This window comes from Aplidium turbinatum, chromosome 5, assembly GCF_918807975.1.
Source record: "Aplidium turbinatum chromosome 5, kaAplTurb1.1, whole genome shotgun sequence".
Taxonomy (NCBI): domain Eukaryota; kingdom Metazoa; phylum Chordata; class Ascidiacea; order Aplousobranchia; family Polyclinidae; genus Aplidium; species Aplidium turbinatum.
This window is the reverse complement of record NC_137476.1, coordinates 11,204,829-11,223,038: the sequence shown is the minus strand read 5'-3', so window position 1 is coordinate 11,223,038 and position 18,210 is coordinate 11,204,829. Positions and strand designations below refer to the sequence as shown.

Genomic DNA, 18,210 nt, shown 5'->3' with positions numbered 1-18,210 from the left:
TCTATGAATGAACCTAAACTTTAAAAAAAATTCTATTGGCAACACGGTCAAATCAGCTTGTCTAACTTGAAGTGACTGTCGCAGTAAATAATTTTTTTAATGACTTTATTTTAAGTCGACTCAGAATAAGTGTGTCACTGTGTTAACATATTGTTGAAGTCTGTGCAGCCAATTCATATGTTGTCGGCCTATGCGGCTTAATCATCACAGTTCACGGTAAGCTTAATATCCTACTGCAACCTTCACTGATAGGCTATGTGAATTCACTGCCGATGGCTTAGTGTGATGAGAACCTCGTCTTCTCATCGCTGCCTGCCGAGGAAAAGATGCACGAGAACGAGGAGATCAAGCTGTCTGACTTTCTTGAAACTGATGAGCGCCTCGAGACTGGTGGGTCTTTTACACCGGATGAGATTGTGAAAAAGATATTGCGCAGCGAGAAGTCGATTGAAAGCAAAGATGATGAGATAACTGTTGAGGAGGAAATCGTTTCGTTCGAGAAAGCCCAGCGGGCATGGAGCACTGTCCGCAAGTTCATGCAGCAGAAAAGCGGGAAGGCCAGTGTGATGCAAGCATGCGATCGGCTTGACGACGAGGTGCACGAAATCCGCCGGAAGAACATGTGCCAGCTGACGATTCCTCAAGAGTTTTGGGCTGAGCTACAGTAGATAACTTGAGAGAACACAATACATACCTAGCCTACTTTTGCCGTTTCACAGCCGTTTAATCGTTTCGTTTGTAGGGTTTATTGTTTCGTTAATAGCCTACTGTACTCTCATGTGGCATACTAGCGAGGGTAAGGGGTGGCATACTGGCATAGTATCGAAGTTTGACTGTAGTAATTTTTTTTTGCAACATTATTGATCAAAAACTTCATTTTTTGAAGTAGGCCTCCACATGATCACGTTGTTTTGGTTATCTGATCTTTAAGATCACATATTCTTGGTGATCTTAAACTTGAGTCTGACGCAAATAAATAAATATTTTCTGTGAACCTTTGTGGCTAATGCCTTGTTGGCTTGCCTGGTGACCGTCTTAATAAAAAATGTCATTCTTTGATTGCTTTCGACTTCTCTAGTAAATTGGAAGTAGGCTGATAAAATGTAGTGATGAAATTAATCTACAGCGTATAAAAAATCAAACTCTTGTTCAGCATAGGCTATGTTTTGAAAAGTGAAAACTAAACTGTTTTTATTTTCAGTGCTGTTGAATAGCCTATAGGCAGGACCGGATTAAGGTTTTCATGGACCTGGGGCTATTCGTAATCTGAGGCTTATATTTCATTCCCCTCATTGTACCAATCAGAATTAAAATGAAATAATAAAAATTATACCCAAAGTAGCCTACAGTATTTACTTGTTAAAACCCATTCAAATGACATGTTTTCTGGATTTAGACAAAGCAAAGCTGTTAATAACATCATCGGGGTCTATTTTTTCCAAAATTTTGTTTTCAATGCAGAGTAGCCTAGAGCTAAGGAATGCAATCTTTTCTGGCCCATGGATGAACGCAGTTGATTCTTTACTCTTTTAAGCACTGAAAATGAGCGCTCGCCTGAAGAATTAGAAATCATCAGACAAAGATACATTCTTAGTAGCCTAGGCTACAACGTTAGAAAATGCATATATAAACTCATTTTTATTGATGAATCTAAACATTCGAGTTTTTTTGCTTCATTCGCTGTTAAAATGGTGTTGTTTAAGCAGTGCAGAAAAATGAATCATCTCTTCAGGCAGTGATTCTTCTAGAATCTAGTTCATCTGGATAATAGTGAAGCAATGTTTTAGCACTCTCTTCAATTTTACAGTTAGACATGGTGTTTAATTCCGCCAGAAACGAAAATCTTATTTGAAGACGATCGTATGCTGCGATTCAGGATTTCATACACAAAATAATTTGGTCAATGATTGGCAAATATGAGTCTACTTTGAATCTGCTCTATGCATCAAGTGATGTGTCTTCAGATCCACCTTCGCTATCCAAGCATACTTTTCTTCTCTTCTTTCTTGAAATTTCTTCATTCAATATAATGATGGCAGCCACTTAATACTCTACACCAGGGTTACTCAACTAATCTTAACAAAGGTCCAGTTTGACAAGTTGTATATTTTTAGCGGTCCGGTGAACAAGTTATTTCACACGCAACCACGAAAGCTAAACTATTTTATCAAACCACTTTCTTAGGTAAAATGTAACTCGAAGTAGATTTCTGAGAAATTATTGGAGAGTTTGAGAGTCGAAGACCCCCAGCAACTAGGATAATCACAGTAGAAATTGCTTCCTCCCAGTAGAAATCTGTTTAAAAATGCCCTGAAACGTGGCAAAGAGGGTATTCTTCCAAAAGCTCAAGGTCCACCATCAACCTCCAGAAGGTCCGGATTCGGACCGCGGTCCGCCAGTTGAGTAGCCCTGCTTTACCCTTTTCTTTGAGTTCTTAAAATTGGGATCTAAATGTTTGAACAAAGTTATGTAGACCCTGAAGCAGATTGGTTGCCTTATTCAAAGTAATTTTGCTATCCTGTAGCGCCCGACTAGTTTTATGAAACCGTTCCATTATGCAAGACCATAACTCAATTAAAATAACGGTTTCAAGCTTTTCCATTGACAAGATAAACTCCTTGGCTGTTTCTTTAGTCTGTGATTGTTCGTCATTGTCATCAGACATTGCTTTCAAGACTTGAAGAACTGCTTGATAACTTTTTCTTAGCGCAGGTATAACGTCATATCGTGTGCCTCCCAACGTATATCAGACGAAGGCTTAATTGTTGGCCAATGAGTTAAGAACCACTGGTTCACACAGTTAGCATTCGTTCTATGATTTTCGTCCTTTATTCTTTCGATCCTGATAATAAGCATGTCAGTTGCTCTTAGTAAGTTTTATCGGTGGGCCTATTTTTTTGGTGGGCCTGGGGCTGCAGCCCCATCAGCCCCCGCCTTAATCCGGCCCTGCCTATAGGTAGGCTACTCAATAACAAAGAACATAAAAACAGTTTAGTTTTCAAAACGTTCGCGAAACATGAGTTCGGTTTCTATATTTAGGCTGTTTGTTTTTTGGTCAGATTCACAAAACGTTCCAATTATTTTGTTACAAACTTTATTTTAACCTTTTTATGGCTGTAGACCTAGTCCATTATTTAAATTGTATTGTTGGCTATAGTTATTTCGTTCAATGAGTCAACTTTTTTGTTGTTATACAGGAAACAAATCATGAACTGACGTAAAACAATGGTTATTGCTTCGTTCGTGCTAATCCAGCCTATTTTGCTTTTGATGTGTTCAACATTTAGCTTAGGCCTACTACTGAAAAGCAAATAAACATGAAAGCTTAGGTTCACCCAAAAATTGAGCAAAAAAAGCAGAAAATTGAAGCACGCCTTTATGATAAACTTGCCTACTGTTTTTAAACTCTTGACAATATTATAGGTGCGCCTGTCAGAGTGCCAAGAACCCATAGTTTACACTCTCTCTAAAATTGTGTTCTAGATCGCTTACTGTTTGCAGAATTGTTGTCACATTCATTTCCATTGAGTGTTTCTTAGGAAACTTAATGATTTGATGATAAAAACACAACGAGATTTGAATTTGCAATCATGTTGACACAACACTGTGTATATAACATGCACAATTTTTTTTCTTAGCAAAAACATATGGACGTCATATCTATGGTCAACATGTTTTACCTGTAGCTTATCCTTACAGCCATGACGACCAAAAGTCCACGCCAACACACAAAAGTGAGCAATCAACAACAAACCATCAAAAGTTCTAGCAAAGTACAAAAGCAATGCTTTGGCCAACAAAAAATTATCAAAAGGCAAGCTCGTCGTCAATGCAGGCTAATATCCGTCAGCGTAAAATCGAACTCCGAAGCAGTTTTCTTTCTCACACCATCTCCTACAAAATGAAAAGTCATTTCAATTTACAGACTATCTGCTATGGATAATCAGATAGACCTGATGCATATTAGAAAAAAATATACAAATATAGCCTACTTTAAGTACAAGGCCAAACACACTATGAAAGGTTTTATAAATCTCAAACGAAAGATGCCGAATAAGCTGAAAACTGAAGTACCGGTAGCTTAACACAAAATAAGATAGAAATTTCGTGTTTCTTTATCAGCGATATAATTAATGGGCCAAAATGTTTTTTTTCCAACTACCGGTATAATGTTACATTCAAACCACACTTTTAAAAACGTAATGATGTCATCATCGTTTTCCTTAATTATCTAACTTAGACTTAAATCGTAGCCTATTTCTTTATGCCTTTACGCGCCTTGTTCCTTGTAGATTTGTGTCTAATTGCTGACAACCTCTAACCACTCGGCAGCAGTGGCCGAGTGGTTAGCGCGTTGGGCTCGCAGTCGAGAGCCTGCATGTTCGACTCCAGGCACCTGCAATTGCTGTTGTTTCTCTGGGCAAGAAACTTTACGATAATTGCCTCTACCCAGTGATCGATTTCGAGTAATGGGTAGTACCAAATTGAAGTCATAAGTAGAGTAGACAACCGGAAACAGACATTGCCGTCGGCTGCAGCGTGGGTCAGGTGTACGTCGGAAGGCGTACACCGATGCATAGCGCTCAAGCCCGCTTTCCCGCAATGCAGGATAAAGATAAACAAACAAACTTACCTTTGACTTTAAGCCATCAAGATTACCGCATTTCATCATTGCGTTAAGTTGCTTCACATCTTCAGGAGAAAATCCTTTTCTTTGATGGCGCACAGGTTCACCAGTTTCTCTACAAAATTTATATGCACTAGATCAGCGTTTCTTAACCGGGGGTGCTAGCACCCTCTGGGGGTGCTGGAATAGACTGGAAGGGGTGCTAAATGCATGCAGTAGCCTATAACATCAAAAAATTCCATTTTACTTTTCTGCATTTTTTCGTCTTTCTGCCAGTATCAGCAGTTGTCATATCAATGATTGCTGTTTCGAAGTAGCCTATATGGTTTGCTGTTATTGACTTATTGTAGTCATCTCTTAAGTACGCAACTTGATCCTGAGTAGTTTGTGAGAACTTACCTGGTGGGTACGTATTTGCAGTTTTGTATTCACCGCATGCGTGAATTTGCGCGCATTGAAACACACAAATTTTGGTTTATTAGGACCTGTGTACCCAGTGGCGTAGGAGCATATGCTGCCGCCCCTGGCTTTCGTTGAAAATGCCGCCCTAAGTAGACTGCAGCAAATTTTGAAATAGTTTCATGTTCAAGCAATCTATTCAATAAAAATAATTACAAATAATGTGCCGCGTCTCAGAGGTTCCATATTGCTTGAGAAAGAAGCCTCTCTGTATCAGCGTTAAGGTCAAAAATAAAAGACAAAAAATGGACAACAAATGTATTAGGCAAATAAAAGATCAATAGCCGCCTCAAAATTGAACTTTTCGAGCTTTTCCCGAAGTAAAATCAGCGATAATATCTTCAAAATCAAGTTTTTGAACGTAGTTTCTTTCTATAGAAAGAATCGATAGAGCTGATAACCGATCATCATTCATGGTAGAACGCAAATACGACTTTATCATTTTGAGCTTTGAGAAAATCCTCTCACAGCTCGCAATTGAAACACCAATGGTAAGACAAAGTTTCAGACACAAGCATAAATATGGTGTCGAATCAAGTATGTGTGATTTAGCTAACCACTGTAAAACATCAAACGCTGTTGCATTACGATCAAACGTGGTTTCACTGCTTCGCACTAGCCTCTCAAAAAAAATTTAAGGTGTGCTAGCTGTCTCTTTGTAAATCATTTTCTTGTTTTACTTTTTATTCATTTTTGCATTACTTCATTTCTAGTGCTGTGTGCTCATTTTTCCGCCCCTGGCGCAGAGCCAGAACCGCCAAGTGGCTGCTACGCCACTGTGTACCCCTGAAGAGTAGCTTTGAAGAATAAACAAAATGATGAATTTGTACATCGCTTTTCTTCGCCAAAGTAACAAAGTTTAATGGCGGCGCCAAAATTTTAACATGCTTTTTGATCGCAGGCGGTATATTTTGTAGTGAGGTAAAGTTTCCTGTCGTCTAACAAACTGTGCTGTTGCTTTAATAGAGTTGATTCACTTACGCACATAGCACATAGGCTATGGTTACGATCAGTAGCGTAGCCAGGAATTTTAAAAGGGGGGGTCTTGACCACCCAGCGGCGGGGGGTCTGGGGGGCCTCCCCCAGAAAATTTTGAAAAATTACTTTGAATTTGGTGCATTCTGAGAGCTTTTCAACAAAAATGTGGGTACGAATATTCCTGTAAAATGGTGCTGTCCGGTAGCATAGCAAAAGGATAAGATCATGCTTTCTTCGGCATTTTTCGGAAATAAAGCTAAGTCTCTATGTTTTCTTGTTGCAAATTCCTGGCTGAGATGTTTGAGTGTTTGGTATTGGCATAACTCGCTCTTTTAATGCAATTTTGTTTAAAATTAGGCAATTTTTTTTTTAGACTGAAAGCATCATTCTCAATATCATGACGTCACACGCGTGCCAAAGGGGGGGGTTGTAACCCCCAAAACCCCCCCCCCTTGGCTACGCCACTGGTTACAATTGAATTTCTGTTGGTGAATGAAAGTCAAATACCAAATCCTGAATCAACTTCGTTAAAACAACAGCACAGTTTGTTAGACAGCAAGAGACTTCATTACAAAATATATCGCCAACTATCTGCAAGCATATCAAAATTTCGCCCTCCACTAAACTTTTGTCCGGCATTGTAGTAGGCTACTGTAGTAGTCGTATGTTAACGATAGTTAGGGGGTGCTAGACTGTTCAGGCCTATTTACAGGGGTGCTAAAGTCAGAAAAGGTTAAGAAACACTGCACTAGATAGATTATGCAAATTGGACATTGCTAGGTGCACCAACACTTCGCATTTATTTGTTCATTTATAGTTGGGCTAGATTCAGTTTCGCAACTTTAAAAAGATTTCAATACCGATAATTCACTTTTGACAAGGTTTTTATAGCATTGTCTTTTAGCGAAATATTAAAAAGTAGGCTCTCCTCTACACAAAGAACTTTTCTTCTTATGCCATTGTAAACACTGAAGTATGGTAGGTTAATTATAAGCTTATTGTTAACTATTTTTTTTATCTTTTTGAGAAAGCAAATGTTTCTATTTCTTAAACCCACTGCTGACAACACGCTTGTCAAATGCATTCATCGGATGGATTATTGAAGTGTTAGCCTAATTAAGGGAGCGAGGCAAGTTTGCAAAAATGGAAGGAAAATCACATTTTATCGGTTTTCTGAGGATACGTGGCCAAGTGCTGCTCTGTATCTGCTAGGTTACTGTACTGCAGCCTAAGTCGATACACTATAACCAACAACGGTATCGGAAGATATATTTAAAAAGAGATATAGGCCTTAGCCTACTATGGAGACGCGAAAGAAGACTGAGTAAAGAATGCCAATTAGCCAAGTTTTACACTTTCAAAAGAGAGATTGAGGACAACTGATTTCTAACGTAGGTGTCACAATCAATGTGCGAGGTCTCGCGACGGGCTGCTTTGTGTCTTCAACGAGCGTGCTGTTTTGATTGTAAAATTCTTATGCTATAGGTTATTAACCTGAAGTAACCTTTGATTGCAGGTCTCTATTATGTAATGTGTTTCCAGAGCATTCGGGACATTCTTTCAGAACAAATCTGGAATGTTCTGTTGTTTTTCACAATTGCCGAGTGACGTTTGTCATGACGTCATAAGGATGTTTTTCAGTAGATCTGTGATTGTGAAATCTTTATTATGTAACGTGTTTTCTACAACCTTCTGCGCCTACGTGGCGATCTAGAAGCTTCTTTAAACCTGCTATAAATAGTGGTGTGATTATGATGAGTTGATTATTATGATGAGTTGGTGATGGGAGATCATTGTTGTAGTAGTAGCAGTTGTTAATAGACGCAAAGATTATTGTTGATCGAGAGTTGAAGTATTGAATACGAGTAAAGCAAAGTTGATGCTAATAGAATTTCTGATTGAAATTAGAATCGTATGAGAAGCTGTGAGTGGATCACGTTAGACTCGATCAAAAGCCGCAAGCGTTGGAATCCATTGCTGTTTACTGTTACTTTGATTAATTGCTGGAAGTGGTGAACCATTCGTTGGAATCCTTCAAGCGTTTTCATATATATGTATCATTTTACTAGTAGAACTATCCGTGAGTTTAATTGACTGCTTATCGGTTTAACCCATTAAACTACGTCATTGAACCTTTCCAAGTCTTTTTTCTGGTAAGAGATAGAAAGAAATCGTGACAGTAGGCTATATCAACTTAACTTACTTGACTGTAATTGTAGGCTTTCTATTTTTTGAAAATGAGTATCCTCCATACTGCATGACGGATCCGATGTCATATTCAGATCCATATGAATTTACGACTCTTGATGACATTTTTTTGAAGTTGTAGCGGTATTCTAAAATTTTGCAAAACTTTAGTGTCTGGCAAAAAATAATAATTTGAACTAATAAGCTGTGTCCAAATTTTATTCATGTCGATAACAAACACGTTTGATGACTTGGATCAGCTTATTTTTTTTAAGTGTATAGGCATAGAGCAGAAATTTCTAACTTTTTAACATCTGATTATTCTAAACCCACTTTTTTTACCCCTAAAATGAACCTGTGCAATCATTGCAGTTGCTTTTCCATTGATTTTAACTGTTATTAAGTATAGTTTGGCAACAGCGTTGAGGCTAATTCAAAAAAAGTAGGCTATAGCCTCCCTTTGAAAATACTAAGCAGTCGTCAAACGCATAGTTTATCAAAGACTGTCAAACTCAATAATCTTTTTTTTATCAAAAATGAATTAATTGACTTCAATGTTAAAGCAGCCATGAAACTTGTAGGCCTATATTAACTTCATGGTCTCACAACTAAGCTTTTAAATTTCTTAGTGCTCCCTTCATAAAATCAAGGTTTTGAATATATTTTATAAATCTCTGACTTGCAGAGAATAAAGTTAAGCCTTTAATAAGTTTACTTTCAATCTCATGAGGTAAGTTTACTATTGTAGGGGAGATGTGGGACCAATGAGCAGGGTGGGACCAATGACCATAGGCTCGATTTCGCCATCCTGTAGGCGTTTTGTTCATTTATTTTTTCTTTTGGTGTCCAGATTTCTTCTTTGTCAAGCACATGTGTTTTGGTCAACTCAGACTTGCTAGTTTAATTTTAAGAGGCAGAAGTTGTTTTTAGAGGAAAAAAATAAGTTTTTTCAGTGGCACTCATTTTTGTTTTCGAATAGGAAGAGAACATTTTTAAATACTTTTTTTAGTTCAGGCTATGCACCATGGATTGGGTGATAGAACTGCATTGGTTTCCGGTAAAAATTCACACCAGTTTTTTAACCTTTGCATGAATGCCAAGATGGAGCAGATGTGGGACCTTTGACCTATGCTTGCCATCAGGTGGGTCAAAGGTCCTCCAATGTTATTTTATTTGTTTTTAGCTTTAATATGCCTACTTTTAAGCTATGCAAAAATAAATATTCCTTGTTTACACAAAACATAATGTCAGTTTAAGAAAGACTGCCAAAGAAAAGAATATTGATAGAAACACTTTGTGCCGTTAGTCAGAAAAGTGTTACGTCATGACACGACGACTTCGCCAAAGCAGAGTGATGAAGCTGGTTTCTTTATATGCGCTTGTGAATGTGTATTCCAGTGAGGAAGATGTAAGAGGTTTGCTGGCTTGTTGCTGAATGGTCCTGATGAGTGATGAAGATGGAGATTTTGAGATTTATTTTTTGAAGGGGAGCGTCAAAATTAAAAATGCTTTTGAGTGTCCTGATATTGAGGACTTTGTGAAGCGCTCAGAAATTGTGTGCATTTTGGACAAACCTACACAGGTAACACCTACCAAAAGGCTTTCTAGATTTATGCGGTTTAACGAAGATTCATCTCGCCATGACATTTAATGATGCATTGTAACTTTTTTTTGACAGTCCATGAACGAACACTTTTCTGATGCTAGACTTGAAATTTCACTTTTCGTGTTGTTTTGATTGTATTTTTTTGTGCAAAATCAAAAACAAAAACTTAAAACCTGAAAGGATAATGTAGTTTTCGACTCGATTGTGAGGGTGGGTCAAAGGTCCCACGAGGATGGGTCATCGGTCCCACATGTGTGGGACCAATGACCCACTTTTTCATTTTTTTATAATTTTAGTTTTGGAGGATAAAACTTCGAGATATTCATTTGGTTTTTGGCATGTAGGTAGATGGGATTGCTGACAACTTTTCTGCCGATTTTGGTGATTCTGAGAGTCATACTTTAAAAATTTTTGGCCAAAGTGTGCAAAAAGAGTCATTGGTCCCACATCTCCCCTATTAGACTCCTGTAAAAAATGTGTAGGCCTAGTTATAAAGTCTTTTACATTGATAAAACACTCATGACTTTTCCTACAATTCATAGGCCTATCATTGAACCTGTTTGAGTTTTTCTGTTTATGCCAACTAATAATTAATTTGGAAAAGTACGCCCATGCGCAAAGTATGATTTGGTAGGCCTAATTCTATACTTCTCGAACATCGGGAACATTAGAATAGATTTTAAACCAGGACATGTAGGCTATTTTAGATACTTTGAAAAATGGAAATCGAAACTCAGAAAAACCAACGCAGTGACGGCAGCCTTCCATTCAAACAAGCGGAAACGAAACGTGAATTTACAGTAAGATCAACAAAGATATAAAACTCGTTTTTCTGCTCGAACCCTAGCCTAAGTATTTGAGAGTAGTCTTGGACAGACTTACCGTCAATATTTAGAGTCACTACGCAAAAAGATTACAAACGCACAACTTTGTAATTAAGGCGACTGGTTGGATCTGGCTGGGGTACCGGAATTGATGCCTAGCGCACTGTTACCATTGCGCTAATCCATGCTCCGGCAGCATACTATGTAGTGTGCACCCGTAAGGAGTTGCAGTATCCACTGCCACTAAATTCACACTGTTTATATAACGCATGGCATATAGTGACTGGATGCCTGCGACCTACAATACATCATCGGACAACCTCCATGTTTTTCCAAGCATCCAACAGGATAAGTTTCATCGCAAAGAAGTCATAGGCTACTGTCTTTAACTCATTGCTCCATGGATCTCACGCACTTGCTCCACAACGGGCTCCATGAGTCTGTGAGCAAGCAATCCCGGCAATTAAAATCAAGTCATCAATTTTGAAAAGCCGCAAAACATCTGATGGAAACTATCATAGACCAATCCATTTTTGCGGCTAACTAGGCAAACTACCAATGGAATAAGGAATGGAATAAGAAATCCACAAGACTTCAACTCTTTACCTCCGACACTGGCCTCCACACAACCGGAATGTCTTTTTCTACCAACGACCTGGGTGGTGCGGTAGGCTACTGCTTGGTTACTGGCGACGGATTTGTTTTTTCCAACGTGAACAAATGCGACATGGAACTATTAGCGATTTGTATTTAAGTGCAGAAAAGAGAAACAAACCACAGACCAGGCCATCAACTGCTGACCAGACAATCAATCCATTGTGCCCCAAACAGTGTGCATAGTTTGCGTGTGAATGGCTGCTCGACATTTGTCATAACATGCAGCCGAAGTCACTGCCACAGCTCAAAGGTGGTAAAAGGCAGAGCCTCTTGATCTCTGAACCGGACAACAGTTTTAAAACATATTCTAAGACCACAGTTTAAACAAAGACGAAAAAGAAGAAAAGCTACGAAAATTTATCGCAGGATAAAACGTATTTTGCAATCAACTAATCAATCGTAACTGCAACACAAGTATTTCTTACTTGAATTAATGTTGTCATAATTAACGACTACAGTTGCATCTCTATCAGGCCTGGAATGCTCATGCCAGAATCCCATGGCATGCATCATCTCGTGCATGACAATTCCTTTGAACTCACAACCTCTTCCGATTGACAGCTACAAGAACGAAATCAGTTTCAGACGTAACCTACATTTAAATTGGCATATCGACTTTCATTAAGTAACCAACAAAAGCAAAACTCATCTATACATAAAAATGTTTATCACGCTGTAATGTATGGTCTAAACTTAAAAAAACCTCTTAAAAATAAAATAATAGAACTTTGTTTCTTTAGCTCTAATAAAAATCTTTCAACAATCCACAGTGGTATCTTTTCAACACTTATTTGTCCATAAATTGCTTTTAAATTATGGCTATATCGTCCTTGAGTCATGAACTAAATGTAATTTGTGCACAGATAAGTTTCAAACATACGCATCTTTCGTGGTTACCCTGTATTTCAAAGGAAAAGTGTTCCGTCTACACAGTCTACAGTATTGTTCTCCTGATATTATCAGAAATAATTTTCTTTTCTACAAAACATCACAACCTGTTGTTTTCCTCTTCCTGTTCTTCCAATATAAGACCAGCATCCACCACCGCTGAAGAATTCTATGTAATCTTTCTCTCCATTTCGAGGGCGGAACCGGATGCAGGTATCTTCAGCATATTGCTTGATGGCAGCAGAGAGAGCAGCACTTGCTCGTGGATTGCTTGCTGATGGAAAATAAATTTAGATCAAAACATTGTGGTAACAGGCTAGTCGTGAGGTAGAAACATCAAAACTAATAACAGTTTGTCAGTTACCAAATTAATCCTATCTAGCTTTTATACGCAGGCTTTAAGACAACTGAAGTAAGTCTAAAGGCAACCAATTCTATCATTATCATTTTACATCATTTTTTTCCAGATAAATTTATTTGATGAAGCCATACCAACAGAAGTATGAATGGTATAAGGTACAATGAAATTATTTCCTTCCCGGATATTGTTCCATCGTCTCTTATATCTTGTTCCTGCTCGGTAAATTCCGTCATGTTTTTGTGCGTCTTCCAGCATTGCAACATCTTCCTCTAAAATGTTATTCTTAATTGTAAGAAACTTGTAAACGTACAATTGCATTTCCAAAAAGTATTTTGATACGTTTTGTCAAAATCAACATGTTAATTTTGAACATACCGGTACCTCACAAATTTTTGTGTCATTATTTTTGTCGTTGCTTTTCAGCGATAAAACTTTTTTACAAGAAAGCATTTCTTTTATGAACTTATATTTTAAGAATGTTTGTAACAGGAAGGCTAATAACCTATTTTCAAAAAAGTAGATAAATTTCCTAAAAAAATATTAATTTATAGTTGCTGAATTTTTGTATCGTTATTTTTGTTATTACCTTCTAGTAATCAAGTTGCAGTTTATTAGAAACTGTTGTATTTATTGCACAAAGCAGCTCTCCCTGATAGGGCATATTTGTGTTGTGCATTTATGCTAGGCCACGTTTGCTTTACATATAGTTCCCTTCTATCTTCTCCGATCTTCTCTCTCCACCTTGTATTAGTTCACTCATTACGTTTTGAGCTTATTACTTTGTAGGCTACGTATTCAACTGTTTTTTTTTAAATTTTTTTATTGAAATTTAATCAGCTTTTTCTGGGCACTTAATGCTGCGTTACCAATTTTAAGGTTACGCCACATGTTTTACTTGGTTTGGTAGAATGCTGTTGCTGTTGTTGTGGTATTTTGTATCCAAGCGCCTGATAACAGAGAATGATCCTTGGTAGATTTGAGAGTCTAGATAGCTTTCCAAAGAATTCAACCAATTGTCGACAACACCTTTCAGTCATAGGTACCAGGCACCAAAGCAAGAGAAGTTTTGCGGACTCATCTTTCTCATCGCAAAGCTGAGATCAATCGTTCTCGCTCTTTTCTATCAGATGGAGTCATCTTCGTAAGACAAGGCGGTAGCCGAATCGAAAACGGATGATGTGAATGAAGTCACTCTTTGACAATATGGCTTCTTCTAAAACAGGGGTCACCAAACTACGGCCCGCGGGCCGAAACCGGCCTGCGAAATGATTTCATCCGCCCGCCACATGCACTACAACTGTTAAGAAACAAAGTTACCAAATTTTTTGTAAAGGACTGATGTTGCTGTTTATCCTTAGGCCACCACAAATGGGAACAGTTTAGGCCAACTTTGGAAAGATGTAATGTGTTTTCAAGAGCATGGTGCCCTGTAGTGTATTTTAGCAGGGGATAATTTTTGCAGCAACCTTTCGATTTTCATTACAACTTTGTTATTCCACCACTGACTTTGTTATTTATTGTGCTCAATTCAAGTCGATGGAGATTCTAAATAGTTGTGTATCTTTTCGCACTTTGCATCCGGCCCGCAGCTGTTAATCTCGCAGCAATCCGGCCCTCAGAGAAAAAAGTTTGGTGACCCCTGTTTTAAAGGACTAGATTTAGCATTAAAAGGGGATAGGATAACAGAGGGTGTAGGTTTGTGCAAATGTTTCATTAAGAGATTATGAGTGAAACAATCAAGGTGTCGACTTAGAGATGATATAGCCTATAACCTAAATAACCTAAGCCAACTTTTGCTTGCTTTTCAGCAAGATGTTGGCAAGAAAATCGCAATGACTGATGCTCCATATGATTTTAATCCGTTTTTGGGAAGGAATGGCATTCACAAAGATTTGGATAGATAGAACAGGTAGATAGGTCTGCAAAAAAAGAGTTGGAAAGCGTCTGAATTAATGGTTTGCATTGGCAGATGATGGACCTCAAGAACCAGTTATGGTATTGATGTAGCAAGTCGATATCTGCAGTCATGGCATTCATTTCGGAGTGAAGCGAGCTGTTAAAGGTTTCGTTGAAAGTATATGGCAAGAGTGTATCGTAACAGGATCACATTATTATACTGTTAATCTATCTCCGCTATTTTGAATACTGTACTGTCAAGAGTATAGTAGAGCTGCAGTATGTAGGCTACTTTTTTCGCTGGCTCACATTATTATTGAGTTGGGACAAGATAGGGACAGTGGACGTATTCTAGTATCCGCTTTTTAGTTGTTTAGTCACACGCTTCAGTGTTGTTGTAGCTGAAACGATCTAGGTTTTAACTCCCTGTAATTGAAGAAGAAACATAAAAGGTTGCCATGAAGCCAGGTGTGGATCAAATAGAGGGCGATTATCGCTTCAAACTGAGACATCGCATGTACAACGGGAATGACGTGCAGCATTTAAATGCACTGCCTTCTAAAAGCGATAGGTTGTTAGAGATCATTTTTCTTTGCTCCACGAGATGTTACATGCAACATATGTGGAATAAAACATCTTTTACCTGCTAACTGACCGAAAACACCACAGCATTTTGTCTGTGCGTAACAAGCAAAACGTTTCATGTGATCAGTGAATGTGTGAAGTTTAGCAAATAAACCAAACTTTTTTTTTTTTGAAAAATATGGTGCTTGAATAGTGAAAACTTAGCTGAAATTTATATTCACCCCACTTCTCCCGCTTAATTACCCTCAACCGCGTCTCAAAGTTCACGCAATAAAAATTGTGATGATTTATTCTTGTTACTTGTCATCATGATGTCGCTTTGGAGAAGCCCTTCCGGTTTGCAGGCACAGGACTTGACACAACCTTTATCGTCCGTTTCGTAACCGAGAACACAATCATTTGTTTCACATTGCGAAACATCGAACTCTTCTTCACAATTTGCTTGAGTGGCAAATCTATTTGTTCCTGTATTGAAATTGATGTTTTACATGAGCTGACAGGATTTAACGTGTTGAATATCAAACTGTTGTATCTCCAAAACTTAGATATACCTTAGCCTTCATTCATAATTGTTTGTTGTTGTATTCAACGAAGTTGTTGGGCTTAGATTTGGGAAAAAGATCAGTTTGATTTATTTCAATATGCTCAGTTCTTTTGGTTCATTTTGAATCGTTCTCCTCAGATGCTCTGTTAGGTTGTTCCTGGCAGTTTCGCATACTTGTAGAGGCTTTTCATCCCGGGCACAGGGCCGGTTACCGAGATTGACAGAGTGAGGTTTCCAATAGTTGTTGAAGTGTTATTGCATGAAAATTATTCTATTCATTGGGTGCCGTTGAATAGAGAGCAGTCTTGAAATGCGTTGCTCAAGCGCACACCTTGAGAGTCGAACCACCGCGCTTGACAACTTAGGACTTAGGTAGGCTACTTATAAAAAGTGAGCTAACGGGGTGGAAAATTTTCTGACAGTTATTTCTGATTACACAGGAAAACGAAAGGCTACATTCCAAATATAGTTGAAGTCTAAGCAAAGGTGGAAGCGATAACACATGAACGTTAATACGAGATTAAAGATTTAAGATTTAGTTTAAAGATTTAGCCCCGTCTCAAAACTTCCCAAAAATTTGAGATTGAAAAAGCAAGTAACAAATATAAAACGAACAAATGAAATCATGTTTATGCACATCTATCCATTAAACTTTTTAAAGTTTTTACTAACCAGAGCAGGCATTAACGTCCAATAACGAAGGGGTGTCATCTCCGTCAACATTCAGATCAAAAGGATCTGTCGTTGCGCATGTCCGGGCATCTAACAATGACAAATGTTCTCGTTAAATATTTATAGTTGAAGCTATGAATGCATAAAGATTTTTTTAGATAGAACGGTGAATGTTACTGTCTTGAAATAACATCCATCAGCACTTATCTTACAATCGTATCACTTGCCGGCAGAGTTTCCATTTCTGTTTTTCAAAAGCAAATCTAAAATTTCTGCTTTCAATTCTTTTAGCTGTTCTTCTGTATTTTTCTTCGCTCCTGAAATTGAATAATTTTTATGAAGTTTTGATTGAAATGGCGTTCCAAAACTCAAGCGTTTTGAAAGCTGTTTAAAGAGGCCCAGAAACATGGCAATAAGGTTATTCTTCCAAAGGCCCAGGTTCACTATCAACACCCAGAAGGTCTGGATTCGGACCACGGTCCGCCAGTTGAGTAGACCTGTTGTAGATAGAACAATTCACAGACAACAACACTCCAGCAATCGGAAGCTTCACTCTGTTAACCTCAGTGACCGAGCCTGTGTCAGTTGGTGAAAGGTTCTACAAGTAGGTTATGCGAATCTGCAAGAATTCAGGTCTCAAAGAAGCTTTCTCAGTCGGAGGATAAAGATTCCCTCAATCGATGACCAGCCTAAGCAACTGAAAATACCAGACAATTTTTAATTGACAGTTTCAGTACTGTAACAACAAACACTTTATTGTCGTGAGCATGAAAAATTACGAAGCGTGTTTTATTTCAACTGATTAGACTAAAGGTGGGTTAATTTCCAGAAAAATGTGCATAAATAGATATTTTTCAAAACCAGTTAGAGTATGTTCCAATATTCATAGCCTGATGTTCATAATATAGATTCATATTTACACAACAAACAAATATATTTTACCTGTTCGTAGGATCAAAGCGCATAGCAGCATTGCAATCATATGACGAGTCAACATAGTATTTTCCTTTTGTCAAGTATTTGTATGTTTTTAACTTATCGTATCTGAAGGTTTCATTCCGTTTGTTAAATATAAAGAATAGTTTAATTTTAGAAGTTTACATGAACTAACAGAGAAATGCTTGTTTCAGGTAAATAGTGTTTTTCGAATTAATTTAGAAAAGACTTATCGAATTTATGTAAAATGGAACTACAATCAATGGCGTAGCTGCATTACCTGCCGCCCTTGGATATTGGTAAAATTGTCGAACAAAGATTTTTGCTTTAAAATCTGCTTATAATTGTCTCATTGCTCCACTTTGCAGCATCGACGGGAATTTATTTTAAATACCGGTACTGAATGTTTTTATTTAGTAAACGTATTCATTACAGTAATTCTGTTTTCTACCTTTTTTTCCTTCCCCGCCAACCTACCGTCCTTGGATTTGTTCACAACATCCACTGGGTAACTACACCACTGACAGAAATACAAACCAGAATTGTATATAATCAAGTGGGTACAAGTTTTAATTGGAGGAAAATCAAGAATTATTCACACAAACGTAAGATCGGTTTAAGCGTATTTCTTGGGGTTATATTTGTTGAATGGCTCTGCAATTCTGTATGTGGTTGCAAAAGTTTATGTGGTTGCAAAAGTTTGCAAAAGTTGCGCAAAAAAAAAGTTTGTTTGATGGAAATTGGTTTGACAAAAACAAAATTTTAGATAATATTTAACAAACCTGTTTCAGATTTTTGCAAATTTAATTTCAATTGATGTACCAAAATGTTTCTTCCATTTTGAATTAAACAACTAGCCTGCCACATTGTTAAATTATCTGTTTGTCAATTCCAAGCGCAATAATGGAACCGACCATATTGGAAAGCGCCAAGAAAAAGCGTAAGGTTTGTTTGCGTTTTCAGGAGTAACTTACAAACTCAAGGGTACAA

At 37.8% G+C, this 18,210-nt stretch overlaps 1 protein-coding gene and 1 pseudogene across 1 annotated transcript; both read right to left on the bottom strand.

The window, feature by feature from the left end:
* Window positions 1-1,598: 1,598 nt before the first annotated feature.
* Window positions 1,599-2,665, bottom strand: LOC145770939 (uncharacterized; annotated as a pseudogene).
* A 944-nt stretch (window positions 2,666-3,609) lies between these two features.
* On the bottom strand, window positions 3,610-17,281 carry LOC145770938 (hatching enzyme 1.2-like). The gene is made up of 10 exons (XM_082582681.1): window positions 17,227-17,281; window positions 16,512-16,601; window positions 16,285-16,374; window positions 15,369-15,533; window positions 12,719-12,856; window positions 12,334-12,500; window positions 11,764-11,899; window positions 8,268-8,400; window positions 4,634-4,742; window positions 3,610-3,894 (listed from the first exon to the last, which is right to left on the bottom strand). The coding sequence occupies exons 1-10, from the start codon at window positions 17,279-17,281 to the stop codon at window positions 3,883-3,885; spliced, it is 1,095 nt and encodes a 364-aa protein (XP_082438807.1). The 3' UTR covers window positions 3,610-3,882.
* Window positions 17,282-18,210: the final 929 nt, after the last annotated feature.

Excerpts from the sequence above, each read along its gene's own strand:
- LOC145770938 (XM_082582681.1), bottom strand. The coding sequence starts at position 17,281 with ATGTTGACTCGTCATATGATTGCAATGCTGCTATGCGCTTTGATCCTA. Across the intron at positions 16,602-17,226 it reads CGCTTTGATCCTACGAACAG|GAGCGAAGAAAAATACAGAA; the intron begins GTAAAATATATT and ends ATTCAATTTCAG. Across the intron at positions 8,401-11,763 it reads TTATGACAACATTAATTCAA|AATACCGCTACAACTTCAAA; the intron begins GTAAGAAATACT and ends GCAAAATTTTAG.